General features: G+C 40.5%; 1 protein-coding gene across 1 annotated transcript in view; it reads right to left on the reverse strand.

Moving 5' to 3' along the window:
- HGD (homogentisate 1,2-dioxygenase) overlaps nt 1–23,750 on the reverse strand; it is a 90,717-nt gene that overhangs the window by 21,117 nt on the left and 45,850 nt on the right. The window contains exons 5-10 of the mRNA XM_027845129.1: nt 21,911–21,970; nt 19,025–19,116; nt 18,373–18,407; nt 15,199–15,278; nt 12,715–12,814; nt 6,346–6,470 (exon numbers count right to left, since the gene is read on the reverse strand). Of these exons, the coding sequence (XP_027700930.1) occupies nt 6,346–6,470; nt 12,715–12,814; nt 15,199–15,278; nt 18,373–18,407; nt 19,025–19,116; nt 21,911–21,970 (492 nt within the window). The remainder of the gene's footprint in view (nt 1–6,345; nt 6,471–12,714; nt 12,815–15,198; nt 15,279–18,372; nt 18,408–19,024; nt 19,117–21,910; nt 21,971–23,750) is intronic.

Below are 23,750 nucleotides of genomic sequence, written 5' to 3' on the forward strand. Positions count from 1 at the left end.
TTCCTGACACATAGTAAGAGCTATATAAATGTTAGCTATTATAATTATTGAAAAGACCTCGATGGGCCATGTAGGTCATTACTAAGAATCTTCTCTCACAGCATTATCAACAAGTATAGTTATCCCTACCACATCGTGGGGATTAGGGGTGTGGCATTCCCACTATCTAGAAAATCCGCATAAAATTTTTTGGCCCTCCCTTCATACCAGAGAAGAAGTCTGAATTTTTTATTTTTTTGTTTACGGGGTGTTTACAGTACCTTATTGTAAAATCTGGATTACGTATTCGGTCATCGGCTATATGTAGATCAACATTAAGTAAAAACATGTTTTCTGTGTCATCAGTTGGCCTTCACATGTCATCTGCGGCTTCGGCAAAACTCCCCCAAAATTCCCATTTAATTTCTTATGCTGACCCGGGATATATCAAAACTGTGATGGGGGAAATCATGACGCGGGAAGGATAGCTGTAGTCATCCATCCACTACTTAATGATCTCCAGAAGTGAAAAGCCTGCCACTACTCTATCTCACTTTGCAACACTTCTAATTATTAGTAAAATTTCCCGCTTACATTCATCTCAGATCTACCTCAATTCAAACTTCTACCCATTGTCCCCAGTTTTGTTTCCAGTGCTTCAAATTTAAATCTTCACAGGAGACCTAAATATTTTTTTTTTTAAGAAGCCTATAAGCAAAGCTTCTTCAAAGGTATTCCCTAAGCTGTCTCCTGCAAATAGAAAAAAAATTGCTTGAATGTCAGGAATGTTTACCCAGGGACGAAAGTTCAGGGCTTTGGTGCCAAATATAAGCATTTATTGTCTGAAGGAGTCTCTTGAGAAGGGAGGCCTAGGTAGCTAGAACTGCTTCAATTTGGGGAAAGAACCAGACATAGCCAGACATGAGAGGAAGTGAGATAGTATAAAAAAAGCACCAAATTTGGAAACAGAAGCCTGGAGTACCAAGGCCTTGCAACAGCTGTGTGGCCCTGGGCAAGTTTTCAGACTTTTTCTGCTTGGCTACAGAGGGCAGAATTAATGCCAAACGGGTAGATAGATATTACAGAGGTCAATTCTAGCTCAGTATAAGGGGAATTTCCGTATTAGAGCTGTCCAAACAAAGGAATGGACTGCTTTGAGGAGTAGAATTTACTACAGATCTTCTGGCAGAGGATCCCTCATGGAGGCATTAGAGACAGGATTCATGATTTAGGAAGGGGTTGGATTGGATGACCCCTGACCTCCCGTTCAGTTCCTCTGTGATTTTAAGGCAATTCAATTAGACAATAAGGAGAGGTTATTGGTAATTTTTGAGAATTCCACTTTGGTAGTTATTAGAGTTAGGAAGCATGTGCATGGGGCTAGGAGAGAGAATGGATAATGAGAGAATTAAGGTCTTTATTCCCGAAGTTTAGTGGTAAGAGGCAATACAGAACTGGGAAAATACCAAGAAGCAAAGCATCGTGTCAAGCAATGTTGTGGTTTTTAATTGTGGTGGGGGGATGGTGTATCTGCTTGCTTGAAGGAGGCATAGATAGGGAAACAGAAAGGATGCTGGGTGGGGGAGGTTGGGGGAGGGGGTCAGTGGGAACACAGTCACTCTGAGTGGGGAAGGGGTATTATCTGGAGGCCAGGGAGAGTGCTAGCTTGGAGAGGAGATGCGCCCTCCTCTGAGTCCAGAAATGAGGGTGTAGTTGTAGTGACAGACACAGGTCAATTCAGGAGCTCTTACAGGGTGGCCTCAGGTTTCTTAGTGAATTGGGCAACAAGGCCATCTGTTGAGAGATGGAGTGGGGACTGGGGCTGCTGAGGTAAGAAGTTCTGGAACAGCCCAGTATCCTCCCAAGGTCCTGAGATTGCAGAGTCTTCCTAAATCATGGCCTACTAGAACAATGCTGTGGTCTAGAAGGATGGGGGTCTGAGGTGCCTTTAATGGCAGCTCTGGGCCTCTTGTGTCACTGTTTCATGAAGGAGCAGCAGTCTTCTTTTGGTGGTACCCACAAAATCAAAGAATGTTAAGACAGCAAAGCTAGATGAGACCTCAGAAGTCATCTAATGTCTCATTTAGAGGCAGCTCAGAAGTGCAGTAGATAGAGTGCTGGGCTTGGAGTCAGGAAGACCTGGGTTCAAATTTGGCTTTAGACGCTTACTATCTATGTAATCCTGGGTAAGTCACTTAAACTGTGTGCCTCAGTTTCCTCAGTTGTAATGAGTATAGTAACATCTACCTCCCAGGGATGTTGTGAAGGTCAAATGAGATAATTGTCCCCTGCCATATAGTAGGCACTTAATAAATCCTCTTGCTCCATACATGGGGAAAGTAAGGGCCATAAAGGTAAAATGATTTGTCCAATGCCCCAATTATTCCTTGGCATCTGAAACCCAAGTCTTGGTCTTCTGATTCCATATCCTGTGTCTTTTCCTCCATACTACTACTACGTTAGAGCAGAGAGCCAGAGTGCTTTCCAAAGACAATAAGCAAGAATCAGAAGAGATAAGCTAGAGGTGCAGAGAAAAGACTAAAAGTTTCTCTATGTTCAGGGACCACCTCTGCCTCCTATTACCTGTGTTTCCTTGAGTTAACTTCTCAGGACTTTAGTGTCTGTAGATTAAAGGGGTTGGACCAGATGACTTCTGAGGTCCCTTCTACCTATAAAGTTAGAGTCTTATGATATTCATGGGAAGCTAGGTAGCACAGTGGATAGATCGCTGGGGTTGGAACCCAGAAGACTCATCTTCCTGAGTTCAAATCTGGCCTCAGACACTTACTAGCTGGGTGACCCTGGGCAAGTTGCTTAACTTTGTTTGCCTCAGTTCCCTCCTCTGTAAAATGAGCTGGAGAGGAAAATGACAAACCACTCCAGTATCTTTGCAAAGAAAATCCCAAAATGGGGTCACAAAGAGTCAGACACAATTGAAATGACTCAATCCACATAGTCGTTTAGTCTTAAAATTTCAGAATTCTCTTCTCCCATACTCTCTACATCTAATCACTTGTCAAGTGCTTTCAGGACTTTCAGAAGAGATTCCCTCACCTCCTACCTCCATTGCTTAAAATCTCTCCTAATCTTCAATGCTCAACTGAGCCTTCCTCCATGAAGCCTTCCTTGATTCTTCCCAACTAAAAGTAAGCTTTCCTTCCACAAATTCCTCAGAGCAAGCTTCTCTTTTGATCTTACCACATTTTGCATTGCATCACAGTTGTTTGTATGTATCTCTGTCCCCCTACTAGATTTTAAGCTTCTTAAGGTATTGTTTTAAGTTTTATTTCATTTTTGTACTGCCCCTGCCTCACTACTGTGTAGTACAGTGCTTGGAACTTGGTATACAGCCAAAGAATGTTGACTTTGATTCAAGAAGAGATGGTGAATCCTACCAGTCATGGCAGCGATGGTAAGCCTACCTCAGACTGGAAACACTGAGTAGTTACAGAACTTTAAGGTTTACAAAGGGCTTTCCTTATAACAGCCTTTTGAGGGATATGGCTCAAGTATAATAATCTCCATTTTACAAAGGGAGGATCCTGAGGTTCAGAGAGGTTGTGATTTACCTATGGTCACACAGCTAGTGTTAGAATCAAGACTTAAATTCAGGTCTCCTGAATCCAAGTCCAGTGGTCTTCCTACTACAACATGCTGTCATTTTTTTTTCCAATATCCATTTTCTATCATTCAGCCCAGTTAGGGTTGAAGCAAGGAAAAGTCACCAGGGGATGGATGCCTCATAAATTGTATTTCAGTCAAGCGTGCCTTATCTAGACATTCCTTAAAGGTAGGGGCTGGATTTTATACTCTGTAAATTCTCTCTCTCTCTCTCTCTCTTTATTCTTCCTCCTCCTCTCCTTCCTCCTCATCCTTCTCTCCACCTCTGTCTCACTCTCTCTGTCTCCATATGTCTTTCTGTCTCTCTGTCTCTATATGTTTCTCTCCCCTTTCTATCTCTCTTTGTCTGTGTCTATCTTTCTATCTCTCCATGTGTCTCTTTCCATCTCTCTGTCTCCATCTCTCTTTTTCTTCCTCCCTCCCTTCCTCCTCCTTTCCTTCTATTTCTATCTCTCACAGGCAGTTTTGATTTCTAAATTAAAAATTGCTTTTAAAAATCTCTGACCCTGTGTCTGCTGAACTAAGAATAAAAGTGATTTTCACCATATCACTCAGGATAGGATAGTTCACCTTTAGAGACTGGATGGGCTGGTGGCAATGGAATTGATCTGGGGTTGATAGGGAGGTGAAGATACAGTAAGAGGAGAGCCAGTGGAAGCTAGATACTTTGCACCCTTTCTGCCTGAGTTTTTTCCTCCGAAGGAGCAGTTTACCACTGCAGCTTGGGGTTCTACACTGTGAGAAACACATAGGGCAGCTAGGAGTCCTCTGTAAAATGTTTAGGTGTCAACTCAGGATATATGTCAGAGACACTGTGGTAGAGTGAGTTTAATGGCCTTGCTATCAGAATTCCTGACTTTGACTCCTGGCCACATCACTCACTCACTGAGAAATTTTAGGTAAGTCACTTACTTGTCTGAACTTCAGTTTCCTTATCTGTAAAATGGGGATGATAATATTTATGCTGCCTGTATTATAGGTTTGTTGTAAGATCAAGCAAACCAATGCCTTTTGTAAACTTAAAACATTTTTGTAAACTTGTTTTTGTAAATATTTGCTATGTAAATGCAAGTGGCTTTGAATCTTGCCTCAGACTTATACTAGTTATATAACAAGTCCCTTAAACTCTCAGAGCCTCAGTTTCCTCATATGTAAAATGGGGATAATATTTGCGCTACCTACTTTACAGAGTTGTTGTGAAGAAAATGCTTTGCAAACATTAAAGCCATAGACCTGTTATTATATATTGTTAATACATATATTATTTTATTTATTATTAATGTAAGAAAATATATGTCTAGACCTGTATGTATTTTAATAATATTACATGTGAATTAATTAAATATTAATGTAGTACATATATGACTGGATATATAATACTTATGTTTATAGAGATACAGATAGAGCTATAGATATCTAGATTAGAGAGATACAGATGCAGAAATATGATAGATATAAATATAGACAGAGACAGAGATACAGCTATAGAGATGTGATAGATATAGTTATAGAAATCAATATAAAGATAGAGAGACATAAAGAGATATGATAGAGAGATAGAGTTATAGATATATGGATAGAGATATATAGAGATAGAGATATGATAGATAAAGATATATAGAGAGACAGATATATATATAAAGATATAATAAATATCAGTATTAATATAGATAATGATACAGATGTAGATGTCACTGCATTTGTTATTCCATCAGGGTAGAAAACTCTCCATGAAGAACTTCTACCAGTGCAGATCTGAACTTTTTCTGCATTTTATAATCTTAGGGAAATAGCAGGAGTCACTGAGAAAATAAGTGACTTGCCCAGGGTCACACAGTCTGTATGTGCAGATATAGGACCCAATCTTAGCCCTTCATGACAGTTTCCTAACCATTACACCACACTGTCTCTCCAAGTTCACTGTATATAGATAGGAATTGTCATTATCAAGCAATAATACTAAATACCCACTATGTTTCAGATACTATGCTGGGTACTGGGTATACAAATACAGCATTCAGACAGTCCCTGCCCTCAGGAAGCTTATATTCTACATTATCTCAGTAGTTAATTGTAAAGTCCTGGCTTATGCCTATCATTTCATTTATTTCTGAATCATTTTCCATCATCTGTCACTCCAGGAGAAGAGGTAATGATAACATTAGTCTAGTAACATAAACTGTAATTAAGAAGATAAATGTGCTATTAAAAAGCGTATTATGAACCCCAAATTTAAATATAAACTCTTTTAAAAGTCTCCATTTTGTATCATATGTGATTCTCTTCTTTAACAGTAGAGCTAGCCCACTAGCCCATAACTGACTGTTAGAGTATTTCACCAAGCTAATTTAATTGTATCCAGGTTTTCTGAGTCACAGAATGATAGAACCATAGTGTTATGTGTGGGCTTTCAAGATGTACACTTAGGGTGATGTATCAGCATTTTAGAACAAGTGGTTCCCTCAGAAGGCAGCTGCAGCTCTTTCTGTAAAGCCTTCTCATCAGAGTCTAAGACCTTAGAGATAGTGTTTTGCCCAACATCACAGAGTGAAGCAATAACAGAGCCTGGACTGGAAGCCAAATCTTCTGAGATCCCAGTCCAGTGCTCTGTCCTCTATATCCTGCTGGGAAGATTTTTTTTTAAATGTGGGCTTTTTTTGGTCATAAGACTTAGTACCTCATCTATATGCCATGTCACCTACTATGTTCACAGGTACTGAGAACGCTAGAGTTTTCTTAGCTTACCTGTTTGGCAGCAAAAAGCTTGCCCTGATACTTATTGATCACTGTGTAACCACCTGGCACCTGACGATCTTCATACCAGGCAACAGGTACCAAGAAATCTCGAGGGTTAGCCAGCCCATTGGCACCTGAAACGGAAAGACACAAATGGTCTTGTCAAGGAACTACAACCTAGAATCACCTACCCAGTAAAACTGAATATAATCTTTCAGGGTAAAAAATGGCCATTCAGTGAAATAGGGGACTTTCAAGCATTCCTGTGGAAAAGACCAGAGCTGAATAGAAAATTTGACCTTCAAATACAAGAATCAAGTGAAATACGGAAAAAGTAAACAGGAAAGAGAAATCGTAAGAGACTTATTAAGGTTGAACTGTTTACATTCCCACAGGGAAAGATGATATTTGTAACTCATGAGTCCTTTGTCAGTATTAGGGTAGTGGGAGGGAAAAAAATTCTATGTATGTATAGGTAGATAGAGGGAACAGGGTGAGTTTAAGATGAAGGGGTGATATCTGGAAAATAAAATTAAGGGGTGAGAGAGGATTATACTGGGAGAAGGAGAAAAGGAGGAGTAGAATGAGGTAAAATAAAAATAAGGCTTTTACAGTGGAGGGGAAATGGGGGAAGGTGAGAGGGAATGAGTGAATCTTATTCTCATAGGATTTGGCTTAAAGAGGGAATAACATACACAATGGGGTATGGAAATCTATCTTACCCTAGAGGAAAATAAGGGGGGAAGGGGACAAGACAGCAGGGGGTTGATAGAGGGGAGGGCAGATTGGGGGAGGGGATAATCAAAAGCAAACACTTCTGAGGGTGTCAACAGGGTCAAAAGAGAGAATAGAATAAATGGGGGGTAGGATAGGATGAAGGGAAATACACTTAGTTTTTCAGAACAGGACTACTATGGAAGTGTTTTGCATGACTACACATCTATAACCTGTATAGAGATGCTTGCCTTTTCAATGAGGGTGGGTGGGGAGGGAGGAAGGGAGAAAATTTGTAACCCAAAGTTTTAAAACCACATGTTAAAAATTAAAAAAAAATAATTAAAAATATATAAAAAAATAAAGTGACCATTTTACCTAAAAAAAATATTTTTAAAGGGGAGCTAGGTGGTGCAATGGATAGAGCACTGGCCCTGGAGTCAGGAGGACCTGAGTTCAAATCTGGCCTCAGACACATAACACTCACTAGCTGTGTGACTCTGGGCAAGTCACTTAACCCCAATTTCCTCACCAAATATATATATATATAGTCATTATATTTATATATTATACTTTTAAAAATAAGTTTTATTGATATTTTCTATTTCTTACATCACCATAGTATCCATTTCCTTTCCCTTTCCCCTATCCAAGAGCCATCTCGTATAACAACTAGTATTTTTTTTAGAGAGAAGAAAAGATCAGCACCCCTGATTGATATATTGAAAACGTCCAAAAACATGTGTAATGTGTAACATCCATGGATCTCCCCCCTCCATGAAGGGGTGGGTTGGGAGTATTTGAGTCTCAATTGATCATTATAATTCTGTTACATTTGCTTTTGATTTTTTAGTGTGTTATTGTTTTTTCCATTTATATGGTTATGGTTACTGTATATATTGTTTTCTTGTCTTTGATTGCTTCACTCTGCATCAGATCATATAGATCTTCCCATGATTCTCTGTATTTATCATACATATAATTTCTTATAGCGCAGTAGCATTCCATTGCATTCATTTACCACAATTTGCTTATCCATTCCCCAATTGATGGGCATCTACTTTGTTTCCAATTTTTAACTATCACAAAAAGTGCTGCTATAAATATTTTGAAGAATATGGAAGATAAATATGGGGATTTTTTTTCTTCTTGACTAAGCCTGGCAATGGAATCTCTGGTTCAAAGGATATGAACATTTTAGTGACTTGTTATACAAAATTCCAAATTGATTTCTAAAATGGTTGTACCATTTTACAACTCCACCAACAATGTACTAGTATGTCTAGCTTCCTGCAACCCCTTCAACATTGACTGTTGCCATTTTGGGGTCTTTTTGCCAGTTTTCAGGGTATGTGATAAAACCTCAGGGTTGTTTTTATTTCCATTTCTTTTATTACTTGTGATTTGGAGCATTTTTTCATGTGTTGTGAATACTTTGTAATTCTTCTTTTGAAGACTGTTCATGTCCTTTGACCATTTATCAACTAGGGAATGGATTTTAGTCATATATATTTATTAATTGTTTATGTATCTTGACTCTCATCAGAGAAATTTGATACAAGGATTTTTTCTTCATTCAGCCATTTCCCTTCTCAGCCTAAATGCATTAATGTTGCTGTGCAGAAGCTTGCAGTTTTGAATTATTAAAATTATATCTTTTACTTTTGGTAATTGCCTCCATCTCTTGTTTGACTAAGGGTACATCTTTTACTTATAGCTATGAGAGGCATATGATCTGTTTTTTTCTCCTAATTTTTTGTATAGTGTGATCTTGAATATTAAGGTGATATATCCATTTAGAACGCGATGTGGAACATGGTGCAAGGTGTCGGTCTAAGCCTAATTTCTGTCAGACTGCTTTCCACATGGTGCAGAGACATATGTATATTCTTTTGCTGTCCCATTTAGAAGATGCCATAAGTCTTTTAACTCTAGTTTCTCCAGAAATGCATTCAATTACATATTTTCCCCTTTTGTTTATTTTTCTGTTTTATGCAAAACTGATTGAGAGATATTGAAGTTTCATTTAACTATTGAGTTATTTTCTATGTCTTCTTGAAGCTCAAATGATGTTTCTTTTACGAATTTAGATGCTAAAACATTTTAAGCAGAAAAGTTCATTGTTGATGTTGGTTTGTTATCTACGGTTCCTTTCAGTATATTATAGTTTCTTTGTTTATCTCCTTTTTTTTTTGAATGTTTGTTTTTGCTTCGTCTAATAGCATGATAGCAACTCTTGCTTTTTGGATTCAGTTGATTCAGAGTAAAATTCTTTCCCCATTCCCTCAGTTCCATTTTGCGTGTGTCTGTTTTTTAAATGCATTACTTGTAAGCAACAGATTGTAAAGTTTTGTTTTCTTATCCAGTCTATCCCTCTTTTTTATTTTATTGGATAGTTTAATCCATTCACATTTATAAGAGTTAGGTTTATATTTCCTCTGTCTCTAAAACATTTTTTTTCAAGTTGAGATTTTCCCCTCTGCTGTAAACACAGTATGTTCCTTCAATTACTTACTTTAATTTTTTAAAAGGTGGTCCTGTTCCCACCGGCTTTCTTCTCTTCCCCCATCCCTTCTCCTTTTTCATTACCCCTTTCCTTTTAAGGTCTTTTTATTGGTTTCTCTCTGTTGCTTTTATCTGGTTATATATTTCTCCCCCTACTTTTTTTTCCTCTCAGTTAGTCAAGTAAAAGGGAAGGGAAAGAACCCTTCAGCTAGACCTATTATTCAGTTTTTTATTTTTTACTTTGTGCATCCCTTTCCAAAAAGGATTTCTCTCATTCTCTTCATTATTCACCTTTTCTTTCTGTTTACTTTCAACTCTCATTCTCTGATTCATGACTCCTAGACTCATCTGATCTTTCTCTTTTTTCTCTGTATTCTTCATATAATCAAAACTTCCAAGGTATCCATTCTAGCCCTGCCTCTAGGTACTTCTTTTTGCTACTGCCTTGTAGAGCTTACCCCATGGATTCCCTTCTCCCATACTGCCTCACTCTCAGAACAATTTCAATTATTGCAGGTATCAGAGAGTACACTGCCCTATGATAGGACCTCCTCCCCAACAAAAAAAATTATCTTTAGCCTCTCTTGTTGACTTTTTCCCTCTACATTTGCCTGGAAATCTCCTCCCTGCAAACATACTCTCCCAGTCCTCCAGTTGTCAGTTGTCCTCAAGGGTTCCAACTCTCCCACCTTCAAGGAGACTTTCAGACAGCAAATCCCCCAGGCCTCGTTCAGTGTAAGGTCCTCATCTCCCTTCACCCAAAATAGCATTCATCTGTAGAACCTCCTCCCACATCCAGAGTAAGATGTCCTTCCTTTCCCTTCTTTTTCAATCTTTTCCCCCTCTCCCCTCACCCATTCCATTGTAGGTTCTTCTCTTTCTGAGACCATAGAGGTCACTTTTCCCTCCTTGCTAGACCATGATTAGACCCCAGTGCATCACTCACTCCTATCTCTCCTCATGTTCCCCTCTCCGCCTTTCATGTGCTCTCCCTCCCACGTTAGGGTGTAGTTCCACAAAAGAAGCATTTACTTGTAGGCAAGGTGTTGCCAGGTTCCATCAGTACTCCCCCATTTGTCTCTTCACTGTTACCTCTATCAGATTTCTGCCTTCACCCCCGTCTCCTTGTGTACATTTAGAAAGAAGTTTCTTCCTAGTCTTTCTGTTGCCCCTCTGTTGTTGTTGCTGTCTGCATTTATTCACTCCTCCTGAAACTCTGAGGCCTAGGGTGTTTGAGAAGCAAATAATCTCTTCAGTTCTAAAAACGTTCAGTTAACTTCTAAAAAATTTCTCCATTATTGAATGTCCATCTTTTCTCCTGTATGTTTAAGCTCAGATTTGCACATTTAATCTCAGGGATAGGTCACCCTGAAGAGCTCCAAAGCTCTTCAGAACACATTATTTCAGTCCTTCATTCTCTTTCTAGTAGGTGAGGATTAGTCTTTAGTCATTTGAATGTTCTTTCTTTCGTATTTGATGATTTTTTTTTTTCAGATTGCTTGTAGAACTTGTTGTCTCTCAAATGAATTGTTAAATTTAACCACCATGTGCCTTGGAGTTTGATGCGGTCTTTTTTATTTTTTTCTGGAGATGATTTGTGGATACTTTCTATTGGAATTTCATTTTCCATGTTTAGAAATTCTAAACAGTTATCTTCTATTACTTCCTTCATTATGGTGTTAAGGTTTTTTGTCCTGTTAGATTCTTCTTGGAGACTTACAATCCATAGGCTTGCTCTAAGCATCCTGCCCTTGAGAGCTACATATTTTGCTTTCATAATGAGAGTATTTTTTTTTTTTTTTTTTTTTGCTGAAGCAGTTAGGGTTAAGTGACTTGCCCATGGTCACACAGCTACTAAGGGTCAAGTGTCTGAGGTCGGATTTGAACTCAAGTCCTCCTGACTCCAAGGCCGGAGCTCTGAGAATATTTTCTTTTAATGTTTTTTGTTCTCATCTTCTAGGTTGTCCTTCACCTTTACATGTACCTGCATTCTCAATCTATTGCTCTCCCCTGTTTCTCTGCTGTTTGCTATTGCAGACTCAATTTTTTTCTATTCTGCTCATCATTTCTGCTGCGTAGGACATAAATTTTGCTCTCATAATTCTAATTTCTCTTTTTTTTTTTTGCGAGGCAATGGGGTTAAGTGACTTGCCCAGGGTCACACAGCTAGTAAACATTATGTGTCTGAGGCTGGATTTGAACTCAGGTCCTCCTGAATCCAGGGCCAGTGCTCTATCCACTGTGCCACCTAGCTGCCCCTCTAATTTCTCTTTTAATCCATTCAGAAACAGCTTGTTGTGGTTCCTTGTTCTCCTCAAATTCCACAGAGTTCTCTATCTCACCAAGTGTTGGATTGTTTTCCTTCATCACGCACTATTTATTTTTCTCCCCCTCCCCTTTATTTTTCTTATCATTCACTTCCTAACTCCCTCCCTTCTGAAGGTGGTTTCCTTGGGGGCTGGATCTCAAAGTGTCTCAGTCTCCTCCCACACTGGGGCAATTTACTATTCACTGGCCTAGGTTTTTGCCCCAACTGACTTTAGGGTGGTCAGAACTGGCCTTAGCCAGATGCTGTGCTCTTTTACTCAGGTATATAGGTCCAGATCAGAATAGGAAATAGGTGTGGAGCTCTGATTTCATTGCTATAAGGAATGCCTATATGAAGATGCTCTCTTCACTAATGCAAATTGGCACCTTCTTGTAAGTTAAATTTTGAGGAGTTACCTGGAGCGTTGAAAAGGTAAGTAACGTGATCAAGGTCACAAAGCCAGTATGTGTGTTAGAGGTAGGGCTTGAATTTGAATCTTCCTGGATTCAAGGCTGGTTCTCTATCCACTGTGTCATGCTGCCAGATCACAATATAAATATGTATGTGTGTATGGATGTGGATACATGTTGCTCAATATTACTCCAGTCCTATCCTAAGCCTTCTATCAATGAAATCACATCTAGCGTCTTTCTCTTCATCCTCTAATACTACTCCAGGCATTGTGTGTGGCAGTGAAACACAAAAACCTTCCACTCTAGAGAAGAAAGTTGATCTGTGGAAAGGGAAATAGAAATTTAAATGAAAAAGTGAGAGGTGAAGGGTATCCAGCTTTTCCTGTTATCCTCAATATCCCATTAAGTGATATTTAGAGATGTAAAGTAAGTCTTTACCAATAGGTCCCAGGTCAGGCAACTCAAAGTGGACTCCATAGACCTCTAGGATGTAGCCCCTGGTCTCCCCAAATACATCCACACTGAACCTCATTCCTCTCTGGAAGAAGAAGCAGACATTGGGGTTCTTCATAGAAATCATACCTGCAGTGACAAGGAGGCCTCATATAGCCCCCAAATGCAAAGACCCCGCTTATTCAATAGGCCCTCCAGTTAGTCTGAGCCAGAGAATAGAACTGAATTTGCAATCACCTTTGTGTTTCCAGACAATCTTAAGATTAGAGGATTGGGGCATAAGTACCTCAAATATACCTCACCCCTCAATAACTAGCCAAGCCTCAGGGCTCCACTTCACCCTGCCTTGACTCTTAGGCAGCCCCAAGGACTCACCATCTGCCCTACCATAGGCTGCGTCATTTCCACGGTGTCCCCTACTTCTTTTTCTATTTCTTGCTCAGAGAGTCATAATCAAACCAATATCATCATGGCTACTACAGAAGTATGTGACAATCTACTCTTCTACGGCTTTACTCAGAATGTCTGTTATTATGAGTCTTGGCCAAAGCTCCTTTCCCCGGCTACCACTCACCACTGCCTTATACCCATGAATGTCAGCCCCATCTCTACAGTGTCCCTATCCAACACTATCCTAACTTTCCTTTGTGGCCCCTGGAACCTCTATTCTATTGTTAACAAATTGCCCTTCTTATTAGACCTCCCTACAGAAATTACTTTGTGTTTAGTGTCCTATGCACATGTTTCCAACTACCCCAATATAATCTTTGTGGGCAAAGGCTTTGGATTTTATCTTTGTATCCCTGGAATCTAGTACTGTGTCTGGAATACAGTAGACACTTAATAAGTGCTTGTTCAGTTTAATTGAATCTCAACTTGAGTCCATCCTTTCCATGTTCTGGCCTCGGTTAAGCACAAGACAGAGCTTCTTCAGGCCTGACTGGATGAGGTTTCTTCTTTTTTTTTTTTTAATAGTATTTTATTTTTTCCAATTACATATGAAGATAATTTTAACATTTTTTTAAAATAAAATTTCGAGTTCCAAATTTTCTCTCTCCCTCCATTCCCTCCCCCTTCCCTAAGACAGTAAGCAATCTCAACGAGGTTTCAATCAAGCCACTCAACCTCATCCCTCTCCTGAATCATCTATGGGAAGAACTTGGTTTTTTGGCTTTATTCTATTTTGATATTAAGTTGTGTTTAAGTGTGAATATATGCTAAAAAAAAAAGATTTTGTTTGTCTTTTTTTTCTTTCTCAATGAGGGTGAGAGGTGAGCGGGAGAGAAAGTACATGCTCATTGATTAGATAGATTGATAAAGCCTTCATTTAATGCTTACTAAGTGCCAGGTACCGTTCTAAGTGCTGGGAATACAACTACAAGCAAAAAGAAAGACAGTTCCTGCTCTCATGGAGCTTACATTCTAAGGGGGAAGGGAAGACATCATATAAAAGGGACCTGAAAAGCTATTGGGGAGAGGTGGAAAAGATTGGGGAGCCAGGAGCAGAGCATGGAGAGAAAAAAAATTTCAAAAATCAAACTGAATAAACAATAATAATAACAACAACAACAAATCAAGCTACAGGCTGGAAGGAGTTGACCTCATCGACCCATGAGCTCTTTGGCATCTCTCTATCCTCCTCCCCAGCTCTCAGAGTTGGTGCCTAACCATTGAAATAGTAAATGGCTAGGATCTCTCATCACCTCATGAGTGGACTATTGCAATAGCCTGCTGGTGGGTCTGCCTGCCTCAGGTCTCTGTCCACTCTAATTCATCCTCCATTCAGCTACTAAAATGATTTTCCTAAAGCACAGGTCTGATCATGCCATGAACCCCCTCCTGACTTAATAAATTTTTGTAGCTTACTAGTGCTTCCAGGAGCAAATACAAAATGCTGTGTTTGACATTCAAAGCCCTTTTATAACCTAGTCTCCACCTACCTTACTCCCCGATGTACTCTCTTCAAACCAGTGACAATGGCCTCCTGGCTATCTTGAGTCCAGGCATTTTCTCTTGTCTGGAACATTCTCCTTCCTCTGCTCTATTAACCTCCCTAGCTTCCTTTAAGTCCCCAAACCCCACCTTAGAACCCTTTCAAGTCCCCAACCCCTGTTAATTCCAGTGTCTTCTATGTGGTAATTATCTCCCATTTATCCTATATATAGCTTGCTCTGTAAATATTTGCTTACATGTTGTCTCTCCAATTAGATTGTAAGCTCCTTGAGAGCATCTCTTTTTGTATCCCTAGTACTTAGCACAGAGCCTGGAACATAGCATGCACTTAATAAATGTTTATTGATTAATTGATTGATTGATCCAAATGCCTCCTTGCTTCTGCTGGATTTAACCTAAACATGCAAGGGGTGTGTATGTGTGTGTGTGTGTGTGTGTGTGTGTGTGTGTGTGTGTCTGTGTGTGTGTGTGTGTGTTGTCAGGGACTGGGCTGGAAAGGAGGGATATTTTGCTCACCTGAATGACACAGATCTCATTGGGTTCCACCAACATCTTGCCAAACTCAGTGTAAATGAGAAGCTTCCCAAGCTGTGGAACTGAAGAGAAAGACACATTCAGGATTCCAAGGGACTAGAAATTCTTCCATCTCTGCAAACACAGAGAGCAGAGAGCTAGGCTTAAGGGTGTACCTCCTGTTGATAAAAAGGTTTTGGATTCAGGGCCCTGGAGGCTGACACACAGACAAAGGAATGAACTGAATGAATAGTCTTCTAGCAGTAGTAAGTACATTCTTAGGAATTCTTGGGTTGAGTTTGCCCTGGAGCTCAGCTGTTGGCCGTGGCAGGGTATGGAAAGAGGAGTGAAGGAAAAAGCTGACATTTATTTGGTCCTTACAGCAACCCTGTGAGGTAAGTGCTGTTATTGTACCCATTTTACAGATAGGGAAAAAGGAGACTCACAAAGGTTTGATTTGCATGGTCCATGGTCAAACAGGGAGTAAATCTGAGGCAGGATTTGAATTCAGGTCTTCCTGACGCCAAGATCTACACTTTATCCACTGAAGTGGAAACAATTCCCATTTGTGGTTACCCTGGGAAACTGGCTAAGCCTTGGATAAGGTCTGGACTTGTAGATTCAAGGAAGTCTACAGCCTCCCTAAGAGTTCAGTTTGCCATGGACAGCGGGGCCAGAAGTTTGATCTGGCATAGTTTTGCACCTTCTACCCACCTACTTGAAGCCCATGTTCATCCTGTTCTCCTTTCAGTGCTGGGTATTAGAAGGGCATTCTGAACCAATAAATAATTCACCAGTGTAATTCAGGCCCTCTGGAGTTTCTGTCACAGGAGTGCTCTAATTCAGAATGGCTTGGGTCCAACTCTAAAGAGGTCAGCTATGTCAAACAGGTTTGGGCAATGACTTGACTCACAATCCCTCTTCTGCTGGGACTGCTTCCAAGACTAATCTGATTGGCAAGAGGATATCTCTTTCCAGGACAAAGTCACCTCCTGGACTCCTCTCTCACCCCTCATATGCAGTTGATTGCCAAATCTTGCCATTTCTACCTTTCCCACACCCCTAGTATAAGTCTCCTTCTCTGCACTCTCACATCTGTCACTCTAGCTCAAGGCTTCATCACCTCTCACCTGGATTGTTGCAATAGTCTTCTAACTAGTATCTCTTCTTTAAGCTTCTCCCCACTCTATTCCATCCCCTACATAGCTGCCAAAGTGATTTTGCCATAGTGCTTCTCTCAATAACCTCCAGTAGCTCCCTATTGCTCCAGTATCAAATATAAATATAAACTTCCTTCACAATCTGGTCCTTTCCTACTTCTCCAGGCTTCTGCTATTGACTTCCCTCCACAGTCTATCATCTACAATGGCTTGCTATTCCTCACTGACAAGATGCCATCTCTAAGTTTTCACACTAATTGTCCTCCATGCCTAGCATGGTCTGTCTCCTCATTTCTGCCTTTCAGAATTCCTGGCTTAAGATTCAGTTCAAGTGCTACCTTTTGGAGGAGGCCTTCCCCTGTCCTTAAAGATGCTCTACCCTTCCTTTCAAAGGTGACCCTCCATTGACCCTGGATATATCTAGCATGTACCTAATCATTTGCTTGTTGTCCTCTCCTCCCTAACTACAATCTAAGCTCTTTCAGGACAGAAACTGTTTGGCCTTTCTTTGTTTAGTTGTTGGCACACAGTAAGTTGTTTGCCCTTCCTGCTCAAAGAGGACCAAAATGACATCACAATGTTGGGGTCAATGTACAGTGTGTCCAGCTTTGGTGGATAATGTCAATATAAGCTTGGAAGGCTCTACTGCAGGTTGGGCACAGAAAGTCCATTCCCATTAAGTACCTAATAAATATTGTTGATTGGAGAGTTTTTTTTACAACCAGAGAATCTAGACCATTCAGGAAGAACAACCCTTCTCCCAAATCTGGAAGGGCCAGGATGGCAATTCTACTCATTGAAAGAAAACCAGAAAGACCCCAACACTACCACGGGATCAAAAGGAATCCTACCAGAATATTTCATTCATTACACATGAACAAAATAAGGCTTGACCCCAAACAATCTAATTTTCTAATTCTGTGGGTCTGTAGGAAGCTTTTTCATATATCAAGTTTTCCATTCTTGTTTTTCTCGACTCTGCTAATGAGCCCATAGATGGCAAGGTAAGGAGCCTTGTGATAAATTCATCACATACTATAAAAAAGAGGGAACAAATTGGACACAGTCTACTTTTCAGAGTTTCATACGCAATCCTCTTTTTCTATTCTTTTTCTATGGTCAAATTCACATTTGTTGGTGTCTGTCAGGTTCAGAATAGCTAAAAATAGATGCATGATACAGCAGATTGATCAAAAACAGGCTGGAAGAGGAAGTCACAACTTTTTGGTAGAGATGGCAGGGAGTATCCCTAGAGACATCTATACAGATACCCCCAAACTCTTAGCATAGTGGCAAAAAGCACTGGATTTGGAGTCAAAGGATTTGGGTTCAAATCCCAATTCTAGTTCTGTGTGACATTGGTAGTCAGTTAACCTCTCTAGGCCTTGGTTTTCTCATCCATAAAATGAAGGGGGTGAGCATGATTCCCTAAGGTCCCTTTTGGTTCTAGCCTATGATTATTGAAAGAAAACCTTAGAGATTCTGTCTTCCAAGGAGTGAAAGTTTCATTTTAGGTTGTCCAGATGTCAAATTCAGGTGTATTATTAACCATATATGTATTTGTACATACAAATCATGTATATATAAATATACATGCATATATTTGCTTACAATATGCAAAATGCCCAGCCCTTATTGTCCTATCTTTTTGGGGAAAATGTTAAAGTTAAATTGTATTGTTGTACCCAAGGGTTTATCACATCTTAATTTTTCTCTTCATGTTTTCTTATCCATCTGTGCATTGCAACTGAGTCAGATCTGTGAAAAAATGGCAGAGCCCAGAAGGGCAGACACACAGAACAAAAGGACATAGAAGGTGGGGTCTTGAGGAGCAGCAGCAATCTTTTCTGGACCATTAATGGGCTTTTAGGCTTCAGCTGACTATATGAGGTTAAACAGTTGGAAATAAGAGAATTCAGGAAAGGAGAGTTATTTGTAAAGTACTGGGAAGTAGAAAAAGCAGTTTGTGGCTAAAGACCACTTGAGAATAACAGGAAAAAAGCTCTTTATAACTCACCAATCAAGAAATCACCATCTGAATTGTAAAAACATCTGGAAAGAAGGTAGAAAACATTTTAAGAGATGTTCAATATCAGCAACATAAAAGCACAGTAAGGGGCAGCATAGTGCTCCATAAACCAAATGGGATTTGGAGTCAGAGGTTTTGAGTTCTAGTCCTGGTTCTCACAATGTGTCCCACCCATGGGACCTTCAACAAATCACTTCCTCTCTCTAGGTCTCATTGGCCTTATCTGGGGTCAGCTAGGTGGCTCAGTGGATAGAGTGCCAGGCCTGAAGTCAGGAATATTTATCTTCCTGAGTTCAAATCTAGCTTCAGACACTTACTAGCTGAGTGACCCTGGGCAAGTCACTTAACTCTGTTTGTTGCCTCAGTTTCCTTTTCTGTAAAATGAGCTGGAGAAGGAAATAACAAACCACTCCAGTATTTTTGCCTAGAAAACTCAAAATGGGGTCACGAAGAGTTGGACACAACTGAAATGACTGAACCACAAAAGGTGCCTTACTGTTCTGATATTTTGTAATTCTAAGTCCATAATTCTAGGGAATAAAAGTCAAATGACCCATTATATAATTTGTCTTAACTGGAAATCTTAGAATAAAAACATGCTCCCGGGCTCAACCAACTTCCGGGAACCATAGTTGCTTACTTGTTAACCATAGAGGCATTACAGATGAAAATGTGGATGGCGATCCCACTGTTGGACCGGATGTCTCCAGCTCCACACAAGGTATGAAGTCCCTAGGAAACAAAGGCCACCCCCACCAGGAAAGAAGGGTTAGAATTCAGGGTGCCTGGCAGACCCTTCCCTTTCTCTGGTAACTAAAACAAAGAAGTGAAGTCATTTGCATCACGGTCTCTGAGACAGGCAAAGACTGAGAGGAGCTAACTGAAGAACCCAAGACGCCTCATGTCCACATCCTCTTCTTTACCCTCTAACTATTATGTCGTAATTGTTTAAAAAAGATAGCTGAGAATGGTGACACAAAGAATACACATGTATTAGAGGCAGCTGGGCAGCGAGGTAGCACACTGCGTAAGTGTTGGGCCTGGAGTTAGGAGGAGTTCAAATTTGGTCTCAGACACTAGCTGTGTGACCTTGGGCAAGTCACTTAACCTTGTTTGCCTGTTTCCTCATCTGTAAAATGAATTGGAGAAGGAAATGACAAACCATTCCAGTATCTTTGCCAAGAAAACTTCAAATAAGGTCATCAAGAGTCAGACATGACTGAAATGACTCAGAAACAACAACTAGAGATAGTTAGGTGGTAAAGTGAATAGGGCCCTGAACTTGGAGTTAGGAAGATCCAAGTTCAAATCTAGCCTCAAATACTTTCTAGCTGTGTGACCCTGGGCAAGTCACTTAACCTATCTCTGCCTCAGTTTCCTCATCTGTAAGGTGGAAAAATAATAGCACCTACCTCATAGGGTTGTTTCAAGGATAAAATGAGATAATATTCATAAAGTGCTTTGCTCAGTGCCTGGCAAGTAGTAGGTGATTAATAAATGCTTAATAATTAAAACAATTTTTAACTAATTGTGTCATATTCACATCTTATCAGCCCAGCAAAACTGTCTCACTCTTCCTTCATTCATCCAGGAGATATTTATAAAGTATCTATTAGGCTGCAAATTCCATAAAATCAGGAGCACTATACTATGCACATAGGAGGTACTTGATAGATGCTTGTTAAAAAAATTGAATAATGTATATGGTGTGTAATGCATTGGAGGTGATCTTTCCATGTGTCCATGACAGATGCTCAGCAAATACTTGTGGAATGAAATCAAAACTCATCCATCCTCTTGGCCATTCTCTCAGATCCCCCACTTTCTGCTAGGGGACAATTGGCTGATTTCATAAATTATTCTTCATTAGTGTGCTATTGGGTGCTTTGTTTTTGGTCGGTCATTTTAGTTGTTTCCTCTTTGACCCTATTGGGGTTTTATTGGCAGAGACACTGGAGTGGTTTGCCATTTCCTTCTCCAGCTCATTTTACAGATGAAGAAACTGAGGCAAACAGGATTAAGTGACTTGCCTAGGGTCACACAGCTAGTAAGTGTCTGAAGCCAAATTTGAACTCAGGGAGATGAGTCTTCCCTGACTCCAGGCCCAGCTCTATATGCACTACGGCGCCACCTAGCTGTCCCAATAACGGGTGTTTGCGTGTCTTCCTAAGGTGATTTAAATAGGGGCGTTCTGGGGACAATGCTTTCTTTCACTCAAAGGAATCTCTCTAATAATGGGCTCATAATCTGAGGAATAAGATATTTGGGAGGCAGTTGGGACTTGGTGATACTCCTCAAACCTCATTGTCAGGTTCCTGCTTGTGAAAAGATTCAACCCGACATGGGGCTCTTCTGTATAATGTCTCATTATCACTGCCAAAGAAAGCAGCAGGGCCAGTTGATTCCTGTAGCAAGAGTCTACGGTGAGAAGCCCTAGGAAGCTGGGGCAGAACTGTGTTGATACAGAAAACTCCCTGTTCCTGGAAGTATTGAAGCAGAGATTGAATGACCCAGAAATGTTGTAGAAGGAATTCTAGCATTGGGTGAGAGTTGGATTTCACGAACCCTAAGTTTTGCTGAGATAATGTAAACCTTAAAACATGATATAAACTTCAGCTCTCATTGTTATAGTGGTCATTCCAACCCCAACACTCTCTGATTTTCCCCTTGCAACCTTTGGTAGGTCATCTTGTGTCTCCAGGACTCACTTTCCTCTTTTGCACAAATTGGGGATTAGACTAGATGTTCCCCTAATCCCTATGGGGGGGATCATGGGATCATAGGATTTACAGCTAGACAGGACCTTAGGGATGATCTAGTCCAACGCCCTCATTTTCTCAGAGGGGTCCAGAGAAAGGAAATGATTTGCTCAAAATAACATAAACAGTAAGTGGTAGATGATGAATTTAACACAGAGCTAATGCCAAATTCATGTTATGTCCACGATGCCAAGATGCCTCTCTAAAAGCTGGGTAAGACACGGCCTCTGCCCTCGTTGAGTTTATATGGTTCTATCTTTTGCCACCTTCAAATCTTCCCTGACTTGTGTCCCACTTTCTGCCAAGTAGTATATAGATGAATTGATAGAAAGTGTTAGTGGCTAGCAAAGGATAAATGTGTGACTTTCTTCCAGAAAGGATGTGTGTTTTAACAGTCACTTTCAGCCAATGGTGATAATATCAGGCACAGGGGCAGGCGTGTGAGGGCCACATTTGGGTCAGAGGGATACTTTCCATGACCCTCCGCCCTACCATGAATGTGACTGCTTTCATGTGAGGCTGACCCTACTTGGCACCCAAGCTGCCAACTGGCGGATTATCATGTACTGAATGAACTTTCCCCAAGAGAATGTAATTTCCTTGAGTTTAAAGGCTATTTAATTTTGGTCTTTATATTCCCAGATCCTGTGGAATATAGCAGGTATTTAATAAATGCTTATAGGCTGAATAAATGAATGAACAAATGAATGAACCACGCTACAGAGGAGAGGAGAGGGCTAAGAAGGAGGGCTGGAACAGTGACTTACGCTCACAAAGTCCATTTTTTTCTGGGATGCTTTTGGAATCTCAAATGGCTTCCACCTAAGCTGAAAAACAAGCACAGGCCAAAAAAAAAAATTATTTCACAAAGGCAAATTGGAGGTTTTTAATGAACAGCATCTACACCATGGAAGATGAAGTATGGAGCCCTGACTGCCGGTGATTTTGTTATTTTGAAATTGATCATTATTAGTCACTTTCTTCCAGAGGCACTGGAGGGATTAAAAAAAAGGGGGGGGAAGAAGCCACCCATTTTTTCAAATGACTTGTGGGATGGCGCCTACTATTCTCCATGTGGCAGAATGCGTCCCCTGGTTCCCTTGCTTTCTCCTTCAGATGCTGGAGCTTTGCTTTTTGACATTCTGCTCAGGCAGATCAGGGAGTTTCAACTGATCCCATTTTTTATGCTATTTATAATCAGCTCCCCTTCCTGGCACACCAACTGCTCTGTGTGGGCTCCTAACACTGCAGAGGCTGCCTGGGGCTGCTTTTGCTTTCAGCCCTCGTAGTTCTGAATCATGACTTTAAACAAGTAAAAAAGAGTCCAGTCTGGGTGACTGGGGGCAAGCCAGTGCCCCCTCTGAGCCTTGGTGTTATTTGTAAAACAAAGATGTTGGGCTAAGTGATCTCAAAAGGCCCTTCCAGTTCTGACATCCTTGTGATTCTGCAAATTGATGGTAGGTTTTATAAGTTACAGAAGCACCATTCAGTTCCTTCACCGAGCTCAGGATTTGTCCCTAGGCTACCTGGCATTTTCATTTGAGTCATGACAATATTTGATTTGTTATTAGGCAATATTTAACTTATTAATTAGACAATTGAAAGAATCAGAAGATGTCAGCAGGCTGGAGGTCCTGCCAGATGTGCCAGCCTGCCAAGTGGCCCAGGGCTTCATGATCTATTAATCAGCTCTGCATTGGGTTTAACAGAGCAAGGTGATGGCTGTCAGAGGTCAATAAACAATGAGGTCTCTGAGCCCATCTGCTCCTAGAGTGACCCTTCTGCCTCAACTCCCCATTACAATAGCTCAGATCAGCCTGGCACCCAGATCCCTGCCCACAGTGTCTCCATTACTCCTGAACAGTGGGTGGTGCTCATGCCCTGTCACTTCATGCTACACAAAATGAGTCAAAGAAGTGGAGAGAATATGGTGGGCAATTAGTCTACCACCTACCCACAGACATGTGGTAATCCTGATTTTTTTTTTCAAAAGAAAATAAGGTTATCATAATTGAGAAATATTTGACTTGGGAATTTGAATTACACACCTGAGTTTTTGATCCCCCCTCTACTCCCAGCTTCTAGTACCTCCCCTCCTCAAAACAATGTTTTTTGTGTATTCATTTTACATATATACCTGCATGTATGCACTCTCTCCTTTGAAAGATTGTAAGCTTTTTGAGGACAGGGATTGTTTCTTTTTTATTTTTGTATCCCCAGTACTTCTCATATTGTCTGGCATATATTGGGTAACTAATAAATATGTGTTGATAGCTTGCTTGGGAATGCCACACACACACACACACACACACACACATGTTTTAATAATGTAGTTCAAGGATCCATAGTTTCATTGATGAGGATACTCCACCCAAAGAGATAGCAACCAATGCCCCTACCCCTTCTGTACCTTAGGAGAAAGCCTTTGCTCGTTGCTGTGACTAAAAAAGGGCAGCTAGGTGGCACAGTGGATAGAGTGCCAGGCCTGAAGTCAGGAAGACTCATCTTCCTGAGTTCAAATCTGGCTTCAGACACTTACTGGTTGTGTGACCCTGGGCAAGTCACTTACTCTTGTTTACCTCAGTTTCCTCATCTGTGAAATGAGCT

Source organism: Vombatus ursinus, unplaced genomic scaffold (genome assembly GCF_900497805.2).
Source record: "Vombatus ursinus unplaced genomic scaffold, bare-nosed wombat genome assembly UNPS02014959.1, whole genome shotgun sequence".
NCBI classification, from domain to species: domain Eukaryota; kingdom Metazoa; phylum Chordata; class Mammalia; order Diprotodontia; family Vombatidae; genus Vombatus; species Vombatus ursinus.